The 21,923-nt window shown below is 55.6% G+C and overlaps 1 protein-coding gene across 3 annotated transcripts in view; it reads left to right on the forward strand.

Annotated features, from left to right (window-relative positions):
* TMPRSS6 (transmembrane serine protease 6) overlaps window positions 1–20,172 on the forward strand; it is a 37,444-nt gene extending 17,272 nt beyond the window's left edge. For all 3 annotated transcript variants that reach the window (XM_033118497.1, XM_033118498.1, XM_033118499.1), the window contains 11 exons: window positions 2,185–2,321; window positions 3,752–3,864; window positions 4,170–4,279; window positions 12,344–12,489; window positions 12,879–12,977; window positions 13,378–13,491; window positions 14,778–14,894; window positions 15,241–15,409; window positions 16,653–16,924; window positions 18,708–18,844; window positions 19,379–20,172. In XM_033118497.1, coding sequence (XP_032974388.1) covers window positions 2,185–2,321; window positions 3,752–3,864; window positions 4,170–4,279; window positions 12,344–12,489; window positions 12,879–12,977; window positions 13,378–13,491; window positions 14,778–14,894; window positions 15,241–15,409; window positions 16,653–16,924; window positions 18,708–18,844; window positions 19,379–19,537 — 1,573 coding nt within the window. In that variant the 3' untranslated portion in view covers window positions 19,538–20,172. The remainder of the gene's footprint in view (window positions 1–2,184; window positions 2,322–3,751; window positions 3,865–4,169; window positions 4,280–12,343; window positions 12,490–12,878; window positions 12,978–13,377; window positions 13,492–14,777; window positions 14,895–15,240; window positions 15,410–16,652; window positions 16,925–18,707; window positions 18,845–19,378) is intronic.
* Window positions 20,173–21,923: the final 1,751 nt, after the last annotated feature.

The following is a 21,923-nucleotide window of genomic DNA, read 5'->3' on the forward strand; positions in this document are numbered from 1 at the left end:
AGTTTCCTCACCTATAAAATGGGTATACAATCGTGCTTACCTTGCAGGGTTATTGTGAGGATTCAAATCAGGCCCCTCTGTGCCAAGATCCTCACACACAGCAATGCCATTCGGTTGAGGCTGGGTCACAAAGGGCATTGAGTTCCTGAGCAGAGGAATAGGGCTTTAGCGCAAGGGATATGATGTGGAATGCAGAAGTGACCAGCTCAGAGGGCAGGTAGTAGGGTACGGGGAGACCATGCAGGCGTTAGAAATGGCCTTGGTCTCCAGGTCCACAGGGTAGGGAAGGGGTATTGGGCCTACCAGACTCTGTGGGGGGTGGAGGAAGATACTGGGGACACCAGCCTGCTGCCCTCTCTGTTGTGCTTGGGCTGGGCCAGCTTCCAGGCAGGGATGGGGCCTTCATGTTCAGATCAAGGGCAGTCCTTGAGAGTGAGCTGGGCGAAGCTTCTCCCCAACCCCCTCCCTCAGGGCCTCTCTGAGTCTCCAGGTTCTGAGGCTGCGTGCCCTTTGCACACATCCCTGCTGCCCTGTCATGCGGTGACCTTAACCTGGGTGTGTGTGGGCTGGGTTCCTGGAGGGTGGAGACACTTACGGGCTTCCCCTGGGGCTTCTCTGAGTGCCTTCCCACCCCCACCTCCCTGCTATTGGTGGGGGCCTGGCTGCTGGATCCCTACTCACTGTGGCCCCTGGCCAGGCAGCTCGCTCCACCTCGGACCCAAGGAAAAGGCCTCAAGTGACGGACAAGATTGCACCCCAGAGCGGGAGAGGGAGCTTTAGCGGCGGTGGGAAGACAAAGCAGACCCTTGCCCTTCTCTATCTAACCTCCTGGGCACGATCTGGGGCCCTTTGGTTTGTTTCCGTGTGTTCCTGGGAGACTGGAGACATTTTAGTTCCAACAAAGCTTCGCTGCCAAGTAAATAAAAGCAAAGGAACCCCCACCATTAAAAGCTGAAGCCCCCATTAAAGGGGAGGGGACCTCCAGGTGCCTTTTAACCCTACAATCTTACCTCCCGCCTCCTGGGGAGATGGGCAGGTCAGGCTGAGGAGGGTGAGGTGTGGAGGGGGAGGTAAAAGCAGGAGGGACAGGGACTGGGGAAGCAGTGCCACCTCTCTCCTTGGCAAGAGCCGAGGCCAGAGGCCACGGGAAACACCCCTTTCCAGGACATTTCAGCCGCAGGACCCTCCTAGGGAACTGCCTCGGGATTACTCACTCCACTCCGGTTTTCGAGGCTGTGTATGCACTTGCCGGATGCCCGCCGTGCGCCCATCAGCTTCCACTCCCTCTGGTCAAGTCCATGGCTGGCACATTGTAGGTCGGCAGCACCTCACTGCCCGATGGTGGCACGCCCACTGTGGGAGGCAGGGCTATTAGCTTCCCGGGAACTGGTCTACTCATTAGCAAGGGCTCGGAGGATTCTGTCAGAGACGAGGGGTTGTTTGATGGTTAGTGAGAGGTGAGGGGAAGCTGGGAGCACCCCTACCTGAGATGGGTAGACCAGGGGCACCTCCTGGGAGGGGACACCAGTTGCCGTCACAGGCAGTGCCCAGTGTACTTCTATCTCTGCTGTGAACCTGTAGTGGAGCCTTGGTATGGTTCTGACCCTCAGTTTCCCCACTTAGAAACCAAGCAGTTGACTTCGACAATCTCCTAAGAGCCTTTGCAGGGCTGACATTCCAGACCGCTAAGAGCCGAGAATTCTAAGATACTGCCATTTATTCTGTGCATCCCAGGCACCAAGCTCTGGGTAGAATCCTGGGGTGCCAGACCACACTCCTGCCTTTTGTCTGTCTCTGCCCAGAAAAAGACCAGAAGTCAGTGTGTGTCCAGCCAGTGGGTGTGGTGCCCACAGATGCCAGTCAGGTCTCCCTGTGGGCAAGGCTGGGCACTCAGAGGTCACGGGGATTCTGAGGGAGTAGAGGGGTTCTGTGGGACTGGAGTCAGCTGGCGTAGTTGAATTGTAAGCTTTAGAAGTCTTGGTAAACTCCTGAGATGCTGGTTTGACTCTTACAAAGCCTCTAGGCAATCCCCTGGGCCAGAGAGGGTCAGAAATTTGTCTGTGAATACACAGCAGGCTGGCGGCACACCTGGACATACAGATTTCCAGTCCACCCTCTTCTGTTCCTCCCAGATGCCCTTCCTGGGCCCCAGCCTACCCTTGCCACCTTTCTCTGTCCCCCTAGGGTCTATGGCTGCAGCCGCCAGGAGCCTGTGGTGGAAGTCCTGGCATCAGGCTCCGTCATGGCCGTGGTCTGGAAGAAGGGCCTGTACAGCTACTATGACCCCTTTGTGCTCTCTGTGCAGTCCGTGGCCTTCCAGGGTGAGGGGGTCGGGAGTCCCTGGGGAGGGGAAGGGCGGGGTGGTAGAAACTGAGGGTGCTCCCCTGGCCATGCCCTTCACCTTCTTGGCTCTAGTTATGGTGGGATGGGGGAGAGGGAAGGTTCTAGAAACGCCTCTACACTCCACTCCTTCCACCCCTCCCCCAACACACACACATTCTTCCTTCCTTTATTCTCAGTCCATTTCCCTCATCTTCTCCTTCACTCTCCTACATTCCCCATCTCTCCCCTCCCTGGCTTGTCTCTCCCTCAATTCTCACTCTTCTCTCTCCTTCATCTCTCTCCTGCCTTCTTCGGTTTTCTTTCCTGAGTTTATCGATCGTTCTATCCCTCCTCTCATTCTCTTCCCGACCTGGCTCTGTGTCTCCTCTCTGGGCCTCTTTTCCCTCTGTATTGACCCGAGGCTGAGCCTGGAGGGTGGGGTCTGTGGTCAGCAGGCCTGAGAACCTGGGATTCACCCCAGACAATCTTCTCAAACTGAACGTGAACCCACAGATCTCTGTGGAGATGGGTAGGGCTCTCGGGGAGGCCGATCACAAAGCATTTCACGGGAAGGTCTCTCCCCAGGGTGTCCACTGACCCTTCCCCAGCCACCACTCTCCGCCTGCTCTAGAACCCCTCCACCACCCCCTCTCTCAAGAAGAGCACACACACCTTCACACCCGCTGGGTGTCCTTGGGCCTGCTTCCAGAGCTCTGGGTAGGGAGGGTTGTAAACAGGCTGCTATACCCCTTCCCACTCAGTTTCCTCTCCTTCTCCTGGTGTCAACCCCCAAGGTCTCCTGGCAGTGGCCCAGATCCACAGGTGAACCTGCTGGGGTACTGGCTGCCCTCTGGGGGTCCCTGGGGCTAAGAAAGTGACAGAGCTGGCTCAGTTCCATGGGAGTCTCTGACACAGCTCTAGGGGGAAGGAAACAAGAGGTTTTAGGGACCTTGACTCCAGGGGGAGGTGGCAGGGCAGCTGGGGACAGCTCCAAATCACTCGCCCTCTCACTTTGTGATTTCAGCTAAGTCACTCCGCTTCTCTGAACCTCATCTTTGAAAAGGGGACTGATTCTCCCTCCCCTAACCCCCATAACTAAGGCTGTCATAGTACTGAAAACACCCAGTAAATGGTCCAGTGCTGTACAGCAAGTGTTAATAGCTAACATTTATTGCACGTATTACATGTCAGGCTGTTTGAGTTTAAGCTGCTGTTTAATCTGCTCAACTTCCTATGAGGTATGTAATATTATTGTCCCCATTTTACAGATGAGGTAGCTGAGGCCCAAAGTCACACAGTCACACTCAACCACTAGACTTTACTGTTTGGTGGAAGCAGGGTTGGTGGGGTTATACTGCCTCCCCGCTGCTGAGAGGTGCAGTGGGGCGGGGCTGAGGGACCCTATGTAACGGCTGTTCTCTGGGCCCAGCCTGCGAGGTGAACCTGACTCTGGAGAACCAGCTGGAGCCACAGGGCGTCCTCAGCACACCGTACTTCCCCAGCTACTACTCACCCAGCACCCACTGCTCCTGGCACTTCACGGTGAGCCCTGCGCCCTACCCGCTCACCTGCTCTCAGCCCAGAGCACCCTGTGGACCTCTGGGGACCCCGGCTGGGAGGGGCGCACTGGCCTGCCTCTGCTGAAGCACCCACAAGCTTAGCCTAGATTCAGATCCCTCCGGGAGGGGGAAGGCGGGTATGGCCACATAAATGCCTGTTTGTTGAGTGACTGGCAAACTTCAGCCCTGTGTTGGCAGACCTCCTTCTCCCTTTGTTATCCTGGGAGGTGGGGTCACCAGACCAGCCACAGCCTGCAGGCTACCTGGTGACCAGCTCCTCTGTCGCAGGTGCCCTCCCTAGACTATGGTTTGGCCCTCTGGTTTGACGCCTATGCACTGCGGAGGCAGAAATACGACCTGCCATGCACCCAGGGCCAGTGGATGATCCAGAACCGGAGGTACCCACCCTGGAACCCCTTCCTCTCCCCACAGGTACTCCCCCTGGAAGTCCAAGTCCTGGACCTCAGAGGAGCAGCACAGGAGGAGGGCAGAGGCAGAGCTGCTCAGGCCTGTGGCCCCGCCCTTTGATCTTGTCCCTGTCACCCTCTCATCCTGGCCCCAGCCTCCTTTCCTGCCCCCCATGGGCTCAGACACACATTTGTCATCAGACACTTTGGATGTTGATCCTAGTTAGAGTGAAATGGTGTCATTTCCTTGGGTGCTGTCACTCCATCTGGTCCCTAATTCTTAAATGAGGTGATGCGGGAGCCCCAGGACCCGGCAGTGCCTTTCCCTAAACCACCCAAGTAGAACTGGAGGCCCCGCTTCCTTTATCCCGCTCTCTGCTCTGGGTCAAAATCAGGTGGCCTCCTGGCTGGAAAACTGCACAGCCAGGGCCAATGATGCTTCTGTTACCCGAATGCTTTTCTTGCCCTTAACCCCACCAGTGACAACGTTTCTGAGGAAGAAGTGAGTCCCTTGAGGACGTAGGCAGAACACAGTGGGGCCGTGGCTGCAGTTTGGTCAGTAGGTCAATGCCCACTGGGGTGGGTAAGCTGGGGCTGCTGGTGGTCCCGACAGCTGCAAAGGAGTGGGCTGGGCAGGGAGGCAGGGCGGTGGAGATGGTGCGGGTGTGCTGTCCCTTGCCTGGGGAGAGGACACTTACAAAGGGGGGCGGTGCCCCATGTCTAAGTGCTGAGCAGGAACTCTGGTAGAGAAAGAGAGAAGATGACGGAGATTCAGGCCCAGACGATAACGGGTGGAGGAGAGGTCCGGGAGGGGAGGGGGTGGCATGGAGGAGGAGCCCCCCAAGGCTCCATTGTTGGGGGCAGCAGCTTGGGGAGAGAAGAGGGATCTTGAAGTAGCCTTGCCAAGCCAGGGAGACCCCACCCCACCTGGGGTCCAAGGATGGTGAAGAGAAGATTCTATATCTAATAACAGATTGGGTCTCTGCCCTCCCTTCCAATGCTGGGGTCTAAGAGGCTGGGATTCTAATATGCAAGGTCTGACTTCTTGGCTTCACAGACTTGAGTATCCAAGATTCCAGTAAACTAGAGCTGGAAGGTTCTAGAACTCTGGAATGCTTGGATTCTGGAGTTGGTGTTCACATTTACTGACACTTATAGGTTGATCCTATTCAAAAGTATCAGCCAGACAAAGGTGACAGGGATTAACAATGGATCCAAGGATTGACCCATCATGGTCCTTTCTAGGTCTTTTGCAATTTATCAGGGACTGTGATTAAAATGAAAAAGAAGAAATGCCAATGGCCCATCATGCTACTGCAGAGTGTGGTGGGGTGGTGACATCAGATGCTGGCCCTGTGCTGTTTGGAGAACAGACGTCATTTTGTCCCACCAGCCCCAGCATGCTTGTGGGTGGCATTTTGGGCATGTCTGCCTTGCTCCTTTATGGAGTTCCCTTGGGGATCCCTGTCCCCCTGCCTGGGGCCTGACCAGACTGAGGAAAGTTGGGCTCAGCTTCAGGAGCCCCCCGAGTGACCCTGAGAGTGGCCCATGATTCGCAGCTCTTTGAATGCTGATCATGTGTTTTCCTACCATCCTCTCCACTGCAGAGCTGAATCTGGTATCTGGCAGAGGGGCTAGGAAGGAGTGAGAAGGGCCCTGGGTCTGCTGTTCCTGCCCTTACCCCTGGGGCCCCCAGCCCACGCTTGGCTCTTCCACCAGCCAAGAGCCGGGTCCTGGCACCAGGCGCACGCACAGCGGCACCCAGCCTAGTGCTCAGCACTGGCATTCGCTTCATTGGCCCAATGGCCTGTGACATCCACAGTGTCATCATTCCATTTCCCAGAGAAGGGGCCTGAGGCTCCGTGGGATTAGGGGTGTCTGATGGGTCCACAGTCAGGGCCTCTCTCACGCCCGCTGCCAGGAACAGTAGGACACGTGACGGCCCATGCTATGCTCTCTACAGAGAGCCTTCTTCTTCCCTCCCTCATGCAGCCAGGAGGGGTCGGGCAAGGGGACGGGAACTGGGTGCTAGGGACTTCTCGAGGACCACAGATGGGGACAGTCTTAATCCAAAGGAATGATCCCGCGATGGTGGAATTTCAGGCACTGTGACAGATTCTAATGAGGTTGGCGGGTGGGTGGCGGGGAGTTACCCCTCCCAATGTCTCAAAGCATCACTGAGCTATAGAAAGTACGAGCTGAACTGGCCCTCGAGCCCAACCCTCACCCATTGTACAGGTGGGGAAACTGAGGCCTAGAGAGGATTAAGGACTTGGCCTCTTCTCCTTGTCTTTTTGCCTTGAAATGGCAGCCAGGGGGAGGGTGGGTAGGGGAGGGTAAGGCCTGATGGGCTCAGCACCCCCACCCCTCCTCTCTTCCCTCCTCCCACGCCTCCTCTAGCCTCATGGGGGTGAAGACTTGCCAGGGGAGTCTGGCCATCTGGCTTCTGCGTAGAACTTTGAGGACACCATCTTCCTCATATGTAAAATAAGGGGGTTAGGCCAGCCCAAGTTCCCAACTTTTAATTATTTACCCATCGGAGAAATATCACCCTATATATTGTGTTTATTAGTTCCTAGTGAAATGTCATTGTGGAAAGAGCTTAGGTGTGGAAACGAGACAGAACAGTGTTCAAATCCTGGCTCCTCTTCTTCCCACTTGGCGAGGACTCACCTCTCCCAGCCTCAGGTAACTCATCTGGAAAATGGGCATGAAATAGACCCAGGGAAGACTAAATGAGGTAATGGATGGAGGACACTGGCTTCTGCAGGCCTGGAGAAAGTGCAGCTCCAGAAGGCAGCAACTATGAATGAATAACTGGCTCTTGATACTTGGTGCCAGGCAGGCACCAAGCCAAGGGGTTTGAGGTGCCATTTCCTTCATCCTCAACAAGCTAGTGAGGAAGCAGGCCCCCGTACTGCCTTCATGGACCACGGAGGAACCTGAGGCACAGAGAGGAGGAGTCATTTGCAGAAAGTCACCTACCGCGTAACTGGAGGAGCCAGAGTTGAGTAAGGCAGTGTGAGTGTAATACGTGTGCCTGCGTGCGTGCATCCATGCACGTATGTGTGCACACGTAAGTGCTCACACTCGTGCAGATTCTTCCCACAGAACCTCTGAGCAGCTGTGCCAGCTGTTCACTCTCTTGGCCAAGGCATTCCCGACCAATCTATTGGCACCCTGATTAGAGGACTGACAGTTTCTGTGTCTCTCATCAGTTCAGAGCCCAGTCTGGAAAGTCCCATTTCTTCTGAATCTTTTGTTAAGGGTCCAGGGTATCTAGGTGGAGACTCATGTCCCTCTGCCCCCAGGCTTCTGCCCGAGTCTGAGTGTGCAGGGGAAGGCAGAGGCGTACCTCCAAACTAGAAGCAGTGGACAGCCTGTTTCCTCTAGTTAAGATCTTTTTTGATAATGATCACCCTATGTAGATGCCGGGAAATTCTTTGAATGAGCATTTGTTGGAAAATCTGCTTGTGTGGGTGGCAAAGACATGAGAGGCCTGGGGAAGGTGTAGATTTCCAGGCACAGCGTTTGTACGGAGGGGGAGTCACAGTCTCTGGGCCCAGAGTGACAAGGAGCCACAGAGGCTGGGTCAGGGACAGGGTGTCTTACCCCTTAGGTGCCAGCCTAGTGAGGAGAAAAGGCTGGTCTGGGCTCCCTTCACTGGCTGGGCTTCCTTGGGCATGCCGCCTCACTCCTCTGAGCCCTTTCTGCCTCCCCCCACCTCCCTGCTTTCTACCCAGCTTCTCCCGGTGCCCACCTGACCCTGGCTGAGGTCTTATGCCCTTTGAGTTGCCAGGAGGCAGGCGAGGGACTTGGCCTTGTGAGATTCAGCACCAGCTGCTTGGTTTCGCAGAACCCACTCTAGCTGGGCGTCACCGCAGCGAGGCTTCCCCCTTTCTGGGAACCTGCCTCTCGCTAGCTTCCTCTCCTGTGATGTCACGTTTCTTGTGATCTACCCAACCATTTCCACCTACCTCTCGCCAATGGGGACAGGCAGAACCACTGGCTTTTTCGGCCTGCTGGAGCCCCCGTTGGCCTGGCCTGGCCCGGCTGCAGGGTGGCCCTTCTGCTCCCCTGAGCCCCAGGGTGGTCAGCGCTGCCGGCAACGACCAAGGCTCGCTAGGCATTGCTGAGTGTCTGACCCTATGCTGGGTGCTGGAAACGAGGAAGGCAGAGCTCCGGCTGCTGCCCTAGATACACTCACAGCCTGATAACGTCAGCAGCTTGCTTTCAAAGAAGTCATTTTCTCATATATTCCTTAAAACATCCTGCAAGGGAGGTAATATCACCCCCATTTTACAGATGTTAAAACTGAAGTTTGCTAAGGTTGAGCCACATGCCCGGGATCACACAGCTGCCTCATGTGGCAAAGCTGGGCCTCAAGTTCAGCTCTGCAGCTCCAGCTCCAGCTTCTGGCCACCATGTCAGATGCTTCTGTCCTCCCTTCTTTAGTGTTTGCCTTCTCTGACCCTTCTTCCCATTTAACCTGTCTTAGGGAAGGGAATGCATGCGTGCATCCATCCATCCATCTGCCGGCCTTCCTTCCTTCCTTTCATCCACCACCTTTGCATGCGTCCATCCATCATCCATCCACCTATGCTTTCTCCCATCCATCCATCCATCCATCCATCCATCCATCTATCCATCCATCCATCCATCCATGCTTTCTTCCTTCTATCCATCCATCCATCCTCCCACTCTTCCTTTCTTCCATCTGCCCATCCGTCCATCCACCCACCGACCCTTCTTCTTCTATCCATCCACCCAGACAGCCACCCATCCAGTTTCTCTTGAATTCCTCCCTGTGTGGTGCTGCTGATATGCAAGGTTGACAGGTCCATCTGAGGCAAGAAGGAAAAATCTCTAAATCTAGAGAGGTGAGAAAGCATGGCAGACCACAGTGCAAAAATGTGCCTTCAGCACTTGGTAGCTGAGATGAGGTGGGCTCCACAGCCTTCAGACTTCTGGTGCTTCTTGGAGAGGGCTTGTGGGGGGAGGAGGTGGCATTTGGTGGGTGGGGAGGAGTTGGAGAACTAGAGGATGTGTACCCTCTCCCAGAGGCTCTGCAGCAGGAAACAGGAACACAGATGTACAAAGCAGCCAGGCTTGTGAGTAGTTCCACGAGGCAAGCTGCCTGGGAGACAGTGGGATAGGTAGAGACCTGGTTTAGCAGGGCCACATGTGCCTTGCCTAATTCAGGTGGCCTCCAATACCAGCCAATGTTTTGGGGGCTTATTTTTCAGGAAAAGCAAGACTAAATTATTACGTGAAATCAGCTGGCCACTAAATTTGAAAAAATATTTAACACTTCATAGACTAAACAGATCATCTTTCAGTTGAGTCACAACCTGCATCACTAGATTGCATCTTCTGCCTTGAATTCTTGTCTGGCTCCTACTAACCAAAAAACATGCCCCGGAAATTCTGCTACCCCACCCCTGGCCCAAGCCTCCAAGGTGAGAACCAAATGCTGCCCAGACTGGGCAGGTTCCTGGGGTACTGGGCTGAGCCATAGGCTGATTCTGGAATTCTCTCTCGGACGCCAGTAACGAAGGCATCCTGTCCTTGTTAGGCGCTGGTGCCTTTCAGCCCCTGGCCAAGGCTTTGGGTGACCCTGTTGGTCTCAAATTTTTCTAGATTGAAATGTTCCATTCCCCTCCAACCCGGCTCTGGTTCCTTCCCGTTGTTTTACAATTTTCAGGGACTGTGTGGAGATAACACCCCATGTCCCTGAACCTTAAGATGTTTAGAGAGACACTTGACTCTTTATTCCCCCTGCCAGTATTTCCCAGCCCCTCGCTGCCCCCAACGCAGTTCTCTGGGGAGAATAATCCATGGTAACATTTGTTTATTCACTTTAAAACCGAACAAATGACAAAACCCCCTTGTTTCGTCAGTTTTAAAAGGACCAGGCTTGCTCGGGGGTGCCCCCTGGTGGTGTCTCTGGCAGCCTGGACTGTGGGCGTTTTGTGTAGAGCAGCGTTTCTTAAAATTTTCCACCTCAGGGCTCCTTGATATTTTGTAAAATTATTGAGCATCCCAAAGAGTTTTTATATAGGTTATATAATCTATATTTAAGTATTAGAAATGAAAGCTGAGAAAACTTAAAAATATTTATCAATGCGTTTAAAATAATAAGCCCCTAACGTTTTAACACAAATAACACATTTTATTTAAAAATTACGTTTTCCAAAACCAAACACATGTAGTGAGAAAAATGTTATAATTTAAAATTTCTTGCAACTTTCTTTAGTAGCTGGATTAATAGACCATAACTGGATACCCACATTTGCTTCTGCATTCATTTGGTTACTGTATCATACATCATGTAGTTTCTGGAAAATTCCACTGTATCCTTGTGAGAGAGTGAGAGTTAAAAGGGCAAATGATAGCTGAGTATTATTATGAGCATAATTTTTACTTTGGACCCCCAGGGATCCCCGGATTGCACTTTGAGAACTATTTGTTGGTATGGGGGCAAGAATATGGTCACTGCAGCCAGACAGAATAAGGAGGCTATTTAGGCCAGGATTGTGGGGGACGTGGGGAACATGAGGGCTCAGCCCCCCTAAAGCTCATGTTGCAGTGAGAGCCAAGGTTGCCCACCTCCCCCTGAGCAGGCGGGGTGGGTCTTCCTGGATCCTCAGCAGACTGGATTCCGGCCCTGGGTGGACTTGCTTTAAGAACCTCGAAATCCTTGTACAATGAGGCCTTTCCAAGTTGCTGCCAATGAAGGAGGGTCGGCTGAGAAGGTCCACCTGTGCCCAGCCCCCAGCCCCACACCTTGAGGTGTTGACATAGCCCCAAAGCTCATCCTCAGTTTTCACTGATTAACTCACTGATTAATGAATGGAACTAAGTGCTTAACATGTTTTAAAATTTCCGAGGAAGTCTCTGGTCCCTGGGGATCAGGCGACCTGCTCTGTGGGATATTGCCAGCATGGAGGCAACTCCCACCTGCTCTCTGCACTTCCTCCAACCTTATCTGTGGGGCAGTTTTGCCTCTCTCTCTGAAGATCTTTCGAACCATATTCTGTAAAGGCGCTCGTGTTTGCTCTGTGAGCGTACGCCCTTCCCTGTGGGGGCAATCTGTGAGCTTGGGGGACTGACCCGTTTGTTCTGTGAGGGTGTCCCACCTGGGAGGGCAGGGAAACCCATACTGCTCTTTGTGGAGGATCCTGGGGTTGTGGCTGTGCCTGCTCCATGAAAGCTTGCCCGTTTGCTCTGTGAGGCAAGATCCACCCAGACTCCATGTGGGACGAGTGCCCTGTGCCCCCCACCCTGGAGAGGGGAGGATGCCTACCTGTTTTCTGGGGAGAATTCCGTCTCTCTGAGGAGGTCCTCCCACCTACTCTGTGGGAAAAAAAGCATCTTCTTGGGAGGGAGGGGGTCCAGCAAGGATTTAGGGGTGTTACCAAGGCTGGGGGATGGTCTCACCACGTGTGGCCATGCATGGAGACAGAGCTGCCCATCAGGACTACACTATAGGTCCTGGACCAGAACTGAGGCGCCTTTCATGCCCACAGGTCACAGGGAGACCACCAGGGCTGTGGGGGTGTCTCGGTGGGAGGGACTGAGTGGGGGCACTGCTGCCTTCTCACTGGGCACAAAGAGGACGTCCTCGCCTGTCTACAGAGAGCAGACAAGTCAAGTCTTCTGCCTCTGCTGATATATGGAAGCCGTTTTGTCAGATCTCAGGTCAACAGAAATCAAATTTCCCTTATTTTATAGTGAAGGAAAGTAGGCTCAGAGAAGGACACTGATTTGCTAGGTGACGGGACTAGAATCCAGACTGAATTTTATCCTTCAGGCAGTGGGGAGCCACTGAATGTTTGTCAGCAGGGGAGTGACATAGCCAGGCTGCTTTCTAGAAGTTAACCTGGGGGTGAGTGGTCACCCAAGGGAGAAAGCAAGACAGAGGAGGTGGGGGTGGAGGTACGGCTTCCCCTTCCTCCCTGGCTGCCCTGTCCTTGCCCTGTGTGCACGGGGCCCAGGCAGTCCTTCCCTCGGACAGGCCCAGGTGGCCCTGAGTCTGTCTCTGGTCACCCCCAGGCTGTGTGGCCTGCGCACCCTGCAGCCCTACGCCGAGAGGATCCCCGTCGTGGCTACCGCCGGCATCACCATCAACTTCACCTCCCAGATCTCTCTCACTGGGCCCGGCGTGCAGGTGCACTACAGCTTGTACAACCAGTCAGACCGTGAGTATGGGCCGCCTGGGAGCAAGGCGGGCACCCCCAGCCCCACACTTTCTCCCGGACTATGCCATCCCTGGAAGCCCCAAGAGGCTGGACAAAGGGAGTGTGTGTGTGTGTGTGTGTGTATGCCCATGTGAACACGTATGAGCATGCGCGCAGATGTATGCAGCTTCGTGTATGTCTATAGGTGCAAGGCAGTCACGTGTTCACTAGGTGTGCACACTCCCACATATCCACATGTATGCTGCATGCATGTGCCTAGACACGGACGTCCACAGGGACCATGTGCACACGTGTGTGTTCAGGTGTGTACGTACCTGTGTAGCACACAGGTGCTGCATCTACAGGAGTTGTCATGATGACACATCCTAACGGTGCCCTCCCTCCCCCAGCCTGCCCTGGAGAGTTTCTCTGCTCTGTGAATGGACTCTGTGTGCCGACCTGTGATGGGGTCAGGGATTGCCCCAACGGCCTGGATGAGAGAAACTGTGGTGAGCAGCCTGCCCGTCCCAGGCCTCCTCTCTCCTCACCTTCTCTGTGCTGAGCTGAGCCTACCCTTTGGAGTAGAGACCCCCACCACGTGCAATTTCCAGCTATCAGCCTCCAGGAAGTGAGGCTCTCTCTCCGTGCGGGGGTGCCAAGATGGAAACACTGAGTGGGAAAGTGGCTTTCAGTTCTGGCTGAGCCAACTGACCTTGGACAAGTCACTTCATTTCTGTTTCCACCAATGAAATAGGGAATCTCCCTGGGCTGCTGTGAAGCTCAGGTGTAAAGTAGCCGAGAAAGAGATTTGTGGCTATGACATGCAATCCATGTTCTACCGGTATCTCAAAGTCCCAGCCGGTTCCTCTGACTCCCTCCTCCCTGCCCTGTTTCTGTGTCCCCACACAGTTTGCAGAGCCGCATTCCAGTGCCAAGAGGACAGCACATGCATCTCACTGTCCAGAGTCTGTGACGGGCAGCCTGACTGTCTCAACGGAAGTGACGAAGAGCAGTGCCAGGAAGGTAGGGTGGGGCGTGACCAGGGAAACCAGAGGAAAACCAAAGAATGGGTCTCAGCCACACACCTTGGCCCTTCTGCATGCTTCTTTGGCAAAGGTTTCTGCCCACTTGTCCAAATAGTTACCAATTCATCTGTATGTATGTCTGTATGTCCATATGTCTGTCCAGCCAGCCAGCCAGCCAGCCATCTTCTGGCCTCTCCAACCAGAACTTGATTGTTTCATCACTCATTCATCCATCCATCGGCCTGTCTAACCATCTATCCCCCTATCCACTAAACTGTCAATCTACCCATTTATTGGATTACCCAACTACTTGTCTGTGTGTCCTTTGTTCCACCCTCCATCCATCCATGAATGCGTGTATGCATGCATCCATCCATTGATCTCTCTAACTACCTTTTTATCCATGATTTTTACATCCACTCAGTTATCCATCCTTCTAGTTGTTTGTCAGTCTCCCTACTGGACCATCAATCCACCCATTGGTCGGTCTGCCCAATCTCCTATCTGTGTCCATTTGTTAACCATCCATCCATCGATCCATCCCTCCATCCATCCATCCAACTAACTGACCAACCAACCAACACTTGCAGACTACCCAGTGATAGGTAAGGCAGGGGGAGGAGGTGGGAGTAAAAGACACCAGAAATGTGGTCCCAGCCCTTTGGGGTGATCTGTTAGTAGGAAAGCCTTCTGGACATTATGGGCAGTACCACGTGAAGACTGGAGAGAGGGGAGGAGATTAGGCAAGGAAAGCTTCCTAGAGGAGGCAGGCTCGGAACTGGGCCTTGAAGAGAGGTAACATTCAAATAGGCAGGAAGAAAGGAGACCAGGCAAAGACCAGGTGTTGGATGAGAAAGTTCTTCATAGTGAAGGCAGTGAGGAGCAGGTGGGTGGCTTGGCGTGGCCAGGACCTGAAGGACTGCCCGGCTACGAGGGGAGCCTTAGTCCGCTGGGAGAGGCAGAGCTCTGCTCTTGCGAGCCTTGTCTGAAAGTGGAGGCAGGACCCTACGGTCAGGAGCCCCTGTCTGAGAGGAGAGACATAGCCTTGTTCTCAACAGAATAGCCTGAGGTGAGTGGGCGGTGGGCCGTGGGCGTGGGGAAGGGACCCCTGCCTTTAGGAGACACTGAAGGACCCTCAGGGGACCCTTCATTATGATCAAGAGACCCTTTACCAGTTTCCTCCTGGCCTCTTCCAGGCTCCACCTTCCCTGGGCCTTGCTTTGGAGGCTCCCTCGGGCTCAGGGACCCACCCTCTGTGCCCTGCCCCCACCCCCTCTATCCCAGGGGTGCCCTGTGGGACGTTCACGTTCCAGTGTGAGGATCGCAGCTGTGTGAAGAAGCCCAACCCGCAGTGTGACGGGCAGCCTGACTGTAGGGATGGCTCGGACGAGCAGCACTGTGGTGAGCCTGCCCTGCCTGGCTGCGGGGGGGTCTCCCCCAGGGTGGGGTGGGCAGAAGACGCCGTCCACCCATGGGGCCCTAGCGCGTGGGAGGGAAGGAGGTGGTGCGCACCCCGGGGAGCTGGAGGGAAAGCTCACCATTTGTTCATGTCTCTATCCTACCTTTGCTCCCTCATCTCGGTCCTACCTACCTCTTTCCCTCCCTCTGTCCTCATTCTTTCCCTCCACGTCTTTCCTTTTCTCTCCCTCATCCCTCCCCCTTCTCTGTCTCTGTGTCTCGCTGACCTCTCTCCTGCCCCTCTACCTCTGTCCATCCTTGCCCTCTCCCACCCCCATCCCCACCCCAGACTGTGGCCTCCAGGGCCCCTCCGGCCGCATTGTGGGCGGGGCCATGTCCTCGGAGGGGGAGTGGCCATGGCAGGCCAGCCTCCAGGTTCGAGGCCGACACATCTGTGGGGGGGCCCTCATCGCTGACCGCTGGGTGATAACAGCTGCCCACTGCTTCCAGGAGGACAGGTGAGGGGGAGGGTGTGGGGACCGCGACCATGAGGGATGGGGTAGGGAAGGCCGTGGCAGGGCGGTATGGTGTCTGAGCTCTCAGCAGACAGAGGGAAGGATGGTGAAGAGTCCCCTAAACTGGCTGTTCCCACACTTCGGTTGTCCTGGCTCTCCCATGAACAACATGCTCTATGGCCCTGGACAGGTGGTTCAATCTCTCCGTGCTCTGCGTTTGGTATCTTGTTTTAAATTGGGTCAGTGGTTCATTCATTCATTCACTCATACATCCATCCAGCAATATCCGTTGTGCTCCTGCTATGTGCCAGGGGCTGTGCTAGACACTGGGGTACAGCAGAGAGCAGAACTGCCGGGACTGGTCGCAGGCCATAACCCCCTCCCCCCGGTGTGCCTCCAAGAGGGGACACCCACCCAGCCTATGGCATCTTCCCCATCTGCATGGTGGTGGGCTCACAGTGCTCCTCTCCACCCCCAGCCGCTGGACTCTTCTCCCCACACCTCGTCCTCTGCCCTGGATCTCTATACTCCCCAGCCAAGGGCCTGGAGCCACCAGGGCACCCTCTCCTTGTCACATCCAGAACCAGACATCAAGTCCTCTCAGTGCTCGAGACGAATCCTCAACCATCACCCCTCGGCAACCCTGGCTGTCCAGAGCCAAGCTCCCTTTTGCATCCTCTGCCCAGATAGCCAGGGGCTCTTTCTGAGTGTGGTCTGACCACCTCGCTCTCTTTCACTCCACCCCGGCTCTCCTCTGCCCACAAGGTAAAGAAAGACCTGAAGGCTGACCTGGCATCCAGGGGTCTTCGAGGTCTACTCTCTGCAGATTCCTCCACATTCAACTCCCACCCCCTCCTGGTGAGGACTAACGAGTCTCAGCGAGTTCACAGCAGCCTAGTTAATATAAAGTGTGCAGATAAAAAGGAGAAAAATACTTGCAGTTGCCTGGCACTGTGCTCCTTTTTTACAGTCTTATTGAATTAAGAACACGGGAGTAGCAGATGCCATTCCCATTTCACAGATAAGGAGACTGAGGCTCAGAGAGGCACACACATATCTAGGAATGGTTGCAGCTGGGGCCGGAACCCAGGCAGACACTGAACACTACCCTTTGCCGCCTACCCCGCCTTCCAGAGCAGGGCGGGGATGGGTGTGGGGGACGGTGTCCCAGGCGGGGAAGCTGGCTACCCTAAGGGTCTGGAATGGGCGAGGCTGCCGCTGCATGGCACACCCTCCTCATCCCCAGCATGGCCTCCCCGGCGCTGTGGACGGTGTTTCTGGGCAAGGTGTGGCAGAGCTCGCGCTGGCCGGGCGAGGTGTCTTTCAAGGTGAGCCGCCTGTTCCTGCACCCGTACCACGAGGACGACAGCCATGACTACGACGTGGCCCTGCTGCAGCTGGACCACCCGGTGTTGCGCTCGCCCGCCATTCGCCCGGTCTGCCTGCCTGCGCGCTCCCACCTCTTTGAGCCGGGCCTGCACTGCTGGATCACAGGCTGGGGCGCCCTGCGTGAGGGTGGTGAGCAGGCCTGCGGGGAGTGCAGATGGGGGCGGTGGGCCTCCCCCAACATCTAGTCTGGAGGGGACAGGACTAGGGGCCCCAGAGCTCCACTCCTGAGGCCTGCTGGTCCTGGGATTAAGTTGGGTTGAATTTCACAGAAGGAAACAATCTTTTACCACCCGTGGGCCCCTGCCCTCCTGGCTCGTCCCTTCCACTCTGAAGGGCATTTAAGGAGAACTGAAGTCATGGAAAGTTATCTTGGGGGATACGTGTGGGGTGAAGGGGCAGGTCAAGGACCCCATAGCCCACAGGCAAGCGCCAACCCTCTGCTCCTTGGATGTAGGGGGAGGGGAGGTAGAGATATGTGTGTGTGTGGTGGGGGTGGCAGGAGAGATTCTTAATTAAGGTTGGATTTTAGAGGGACATGATTTCATTTAATCTACCTAATAACCTTAGCGGTGGCTATTATGGCTCCATTTTATGGATTGGGAAATGGAGGTTGAGACATTTAGCCGTTGCTCAAAGTTACATAGCCAGAGGGAGTTGGAGCAGAGACTAGAACCCAGGACTGCCTGACCCGAGCCCTTGCTGTTCCTGCTACTGCCTCTCAGAAATGGGGATTCTCCCCTTCCTACCTAAACTGACTAGAGCTGGCCATACATAGAGGCCACCTCTCAGTTCTGTGAATACAGGCCTGGGTTGGCAGAACTATGGCCATGCCCTGCACCCTTTGTGGTGGTGGTGGCTTTAAAAATGCGTACAGTGATTTACAATCTGGAAGCAGGTAGGACTGTAGAGCTCATTTAAAGGTGGGGAAACTGAGGCTCAGATGAAGTGACTGACTTGTCCAAGAGGATGATGGAGAAGAGTGGGAAAGCAAAGATTCACTCGTTCATTCATTCGTTCAATGACACGTGTTGAGCACCTACTATATTCCAGCCATCGAGTTGGGCTACGGGGATACAAAGACGAAAAGAGAATCTTCTTCAGGGAGACAGACAGTGCTAAGAACTGACCTGGAAGGACAGGTACAGGCAGCCTAGAGGAGACGCCTACCTAGGCAGGGTCAGGGAGGCCTCCAGGGGAGGGGCAGGCGAAGCTGAGGCTTGGAGGATGAGTGGGCAGTGTCCTGAAGAAAGAGGAAAGACGTCCCCTGTAAGGGACAAGTGGCCACCCAGGGAGCCCTGAGCACACCCAGCACCAGAGGAAAGCCCAGGGCAGATGGATCTGGTTGATGATTGGTAGGAAAGACAGGCAGGGCCTCTTGGGCCACCGTTAGAATCGTGCGTGAGCCAGGGGTTCTCCTCTGACCTGTGCTTTAGAACCACCGAAGGCTTTAAGAAAAACACTGATGTCCCGGCCCCACCCCAGGCAAACAGGCCATCTCCAGGTGGGACCAGACACAGTGTGCACTGAAGCTCCCCAGGGTTCTACACGCATCCCTCGTGGGGACACACTGGGCTGGACAGTGGGGAGATGCTGACGAGTTTTAGGGGGAGAGTGAGGGGCCCTGGAAAATTCCCCTGGGGCAGTCACAGAGCAGAGGGAAAACAGCCAAGAGGCCTCAAGCAGGCGAAAGGAAGGGAGGAGACTTTAGTACAGACAGGCTTTGGGTGGTGCTCTGTCCCACGGACCGCTCAGAGGAGTTGCCAGAACAGTGGCCATGAAGTGGAGCGGCAGGGGCTGGGCATGGTAGGAGAGATGAAGGGTCTCCTGAGAAGCGAGGGAACAGTAGAAGGAAGAGCGGGGGCTGCTGGGTACCTCAGATCTTCTCACCTCTGCCCTTGACCCCACCTGGCAGGTCCCACCAGCAATGGTCTGCAGAAGGTGGACGTGCAGCTGATCCCGCAGGACCTGTGCAGTGAGGCCTATCACTACCAGGTGACACCCCGTATGCTGTGTGCCGGCTACCACAAGGGCAAGAAGGATGCCTGCCAGGTGACTCCCATGGGGCTGGGCGAGAGGGAGAGGGTGACGCTTACCTCACCCAGGGCCTGGCCTTTCTCTCACATTAGCTTGCTGAAGCCCCACGGGCTCCCAGCAAGGTGGGGCTGGCTGTCCCCACTTTACAGATGATGCAACTGAGGCTCAAGGGGGTTGAGAGACTTGCCCCAAGTTGCAGGCCACCAATCAGAAGAGACCAGTGGCGGGCAGGTCTGAGGCTCAAACCCAGTTCTTTTCCTTGTTCCTTGCCCACCGTGAGGCACTTTGCTCAGGTTGACACAGTAGAAAGGACTAGAAGGAGCCCACAGAACGCGGCAGAGGTGGATGGAGCATGGGGACACACATCCTCAGTTCCACGACAGCCAGGACCCGCTGGAGGCCCGGCCAAGTTGCAGGGGAAGCAGAGGCTTCAAAAGGCGATGTGACTTTCTTGCTGTCACTCAGAAAGCCCCCAGCAGTCAGAAGCCTCGCCTGGAAGGGGAGTCCCCTTACCCTGATGTGGCTTTGTCCCTCCTCTCCCCTTTTCAGGGTGACTCAGGCGGCCCACTGGTGTGCAGGGAGCCCAGTGGCCGCTGGTTCCTGGCAGGCCTGGTCAGCTGGGGCCTGGGCTGCGGCCGGCCCAACTACTTTGGCGTCTACACCCGCATCACCGGTGTGATTGGCTGGATCCAGCAGGTGCTGACCTGAGGTGTTCCCACCAGCGGACTAGGGCCCACCTCCGAGACTCAGAGTGCTCAGGGCAGCCACCAGGCGGGGGAACAAGGATTCTGGGGCGGGAGGGCCCTTTGGAGGCAGGAGGTGGCGTCCCCTACCCCAGCCTGCTCCCTGACACCGTTGGAGAGGCACAAGGTGGGAGGAGGGCCCTTAGCTGGTGGTCCAGACTTCCCTGGAGGACCCGGGATGGTCACCAGGCCCAGCTGGTGGTTTCATACCCAGCCTGTGACCTCCTCATTCCCTTTCCTCTTTCCCTTTCCTCCACTGCTGACTTTGGGGGGAAATGGTTCAGCAGCAAAAATGCACTTCCAGGTCCCAGCAGGAGTGTCTGAGTCCCTCACGCCCACCCCTAATGCAGTATGGGCTGTCCGGGCAGCACCCTCTCCAGAGGGCAGATTCCAGCCTGTGAAACCCCCAGCCTAACTTGAAGGGGGTGGGGGTGGGGTGCTCAGAACACTGGAGATAGCCAAGTGGGCCAGCTGCCACCATGAGCCAAAGGGTGGGTGCTCGGGGGTTCAGGGTCCTCACCCCATCCCTACCTGTCCCCCAGGCCTCTCTCACCTGGAGGTGAGCTCAGCTACCCTATGGAATAAAGCTGTCTGATCCAAGACCCTGCTCTGGGGATTTAATGGGGCCCTGGGCACCAACCCTAGTCCCAGGAGCAACCCCAGGAAGGCGGTGGTTTGGTGACCCTCAGGTCAGAGTGAGGGAGGGGACAAGTGATGTGCTCCTTTTGGAACCCTGGGAGGAAATGGAGGTTCAGAAAGGCTCACAAACACCCCCATGAACACAGCAGGGGTTAGGACAGGAGCCTCATGCAGAAGTCCTGTCTCCTGGCTCCAGTGACCACGTCCCCCACCAGCCTGACACTCACTTCCTTTGCCCTCTTGGAGTCATTCATTCAGCAAGCATGTCCCGGGTGCCTTCTGTGTGCCAGGTACTGTGCTGGGGCCACAGACACACATGGAATTTGGTTCCTGATCTCAGGGGGTGGGGATGACCATCCAGCGTGAAGAGGCTTTGGGGTAGCCTCTAACTTGGGAAGTCAGAGGAGGCTGCCTGGAGGAGAGGAGACTTGAGTTGGGCCTCCATGGTAGCCAAGGGCATTCCAGCCAGGGGCACAGCGTGTGCCAAGGTATAGAGTTCCAAAAGAACGTGGCATATTAGGGAACAGTAAGCTGTTTTTAGTTAAAAAGAGGTAGTGTGGGGGAGGATTAAAGAGGAATTGGAGGAGGACAAACTGAGCTCAGATGACAAAGAGCTTGGAGTTGAGCTAAGGACTTGACCTTGGAGCCCTGGGGAGCCATGGAAGGCTCTATAGCAGGGGAGTGACACACGAGTGGATGCACATTTTTTTTTTTTTTAAGATTTTATTGGGGAAGGGGAACAGGACTTTATTGGGGAACGGTGTGTACTTCCAGGACTTTTTTTCCCAAGTCAAGTTGTTGTCCTTTCAATCTTAGTTGTGGAGGGCGCAGCTCAGCTGTAGGTCCAGTTGCAGTTTCTAGTTGCAGGGAGCGCAGTCCACCATCCCTTGAGGGAGTTGAACCAGCAACCTTGAGGTTGAGAGGACGCACTCCAACCAACTGGGCCATCTGGGAGCTCAGCGGCAGCTCAGCTCAAGGTGCCGTTTTCAATCTTAGTTGCAGGGGGCGGAGCCCACCATTCCTTGCGGGACTGGAGGAGTTGAACTGGCAACCTTGTGGTTGAGAGCTCACTGGCCCATGTGGGGATCGAACCGGCAGCCTTCGGAGTTAGGAGCACAGAGCTCCAACCGCCTGGGCCACCGGGCCGGCCCTGGATGCACATTTTCATACCACCACTGGCACCAGTGTGGAGGGACTGGGAAGCAGCGAGGCTGGTGAGGTCACTGCACAACCCCAGGCAGGAGGACGGGGCCTGCACTGAGAAGAGCATTGGGGACGGACGTGGGAATGCAGGACCCTCATTATCCACCAAGTGCCTCAGTGGATGGGGTGGGGTGAGGGGTCACCCAGGACCACTCCCAGGGGTCTGGCCTGAGCAGCTGGCCAGTGGAGGACCTACTGCCTGAGCTGGGGCACCTGGGGAGGGAAAGGCTGTGGGAAGGTGTCCTGAACTTGGAGGGAGGTGTCCAGGAGGCAGGTGGCACTTGAGAGAGGATTGGAGGGGTTTCAGAGCCACCACCCATGGAAGGTGACAGAGGAGACTGAGGAGGTTGGGGAAACAGAGACACCGCAGATGGGCCCAGAGTAGGAGGCTGGAGGGGAACTGAGAGGGGTGGAGTCTTAGCACCCAAAGCCATGGCCTGAATCAGGAGCCACGGGGCCAGGCCCTGGGTCACTGGCGCAGTGGTGGAGGTGACATAGAGGGGAGTCAA

This window comes from Rhinolophus ferrumequinum, chromosome 10, assembly GCF_004115265.2.
Source record: "Rhinolophus ferrumequinum isolate MPI-CBG mRhiFer1 chromosome 10, mRhiFer1_v1.p, whole genome shotgun sequence".
NCBI classification, from domain to species: domain Eukaryota; kingdom Metazoa; phylum Chordata; class Mammalia; order Chiroptera; family Rhinolophidae; genus Rhinolophus; species Rhinolophus ferrumequinum.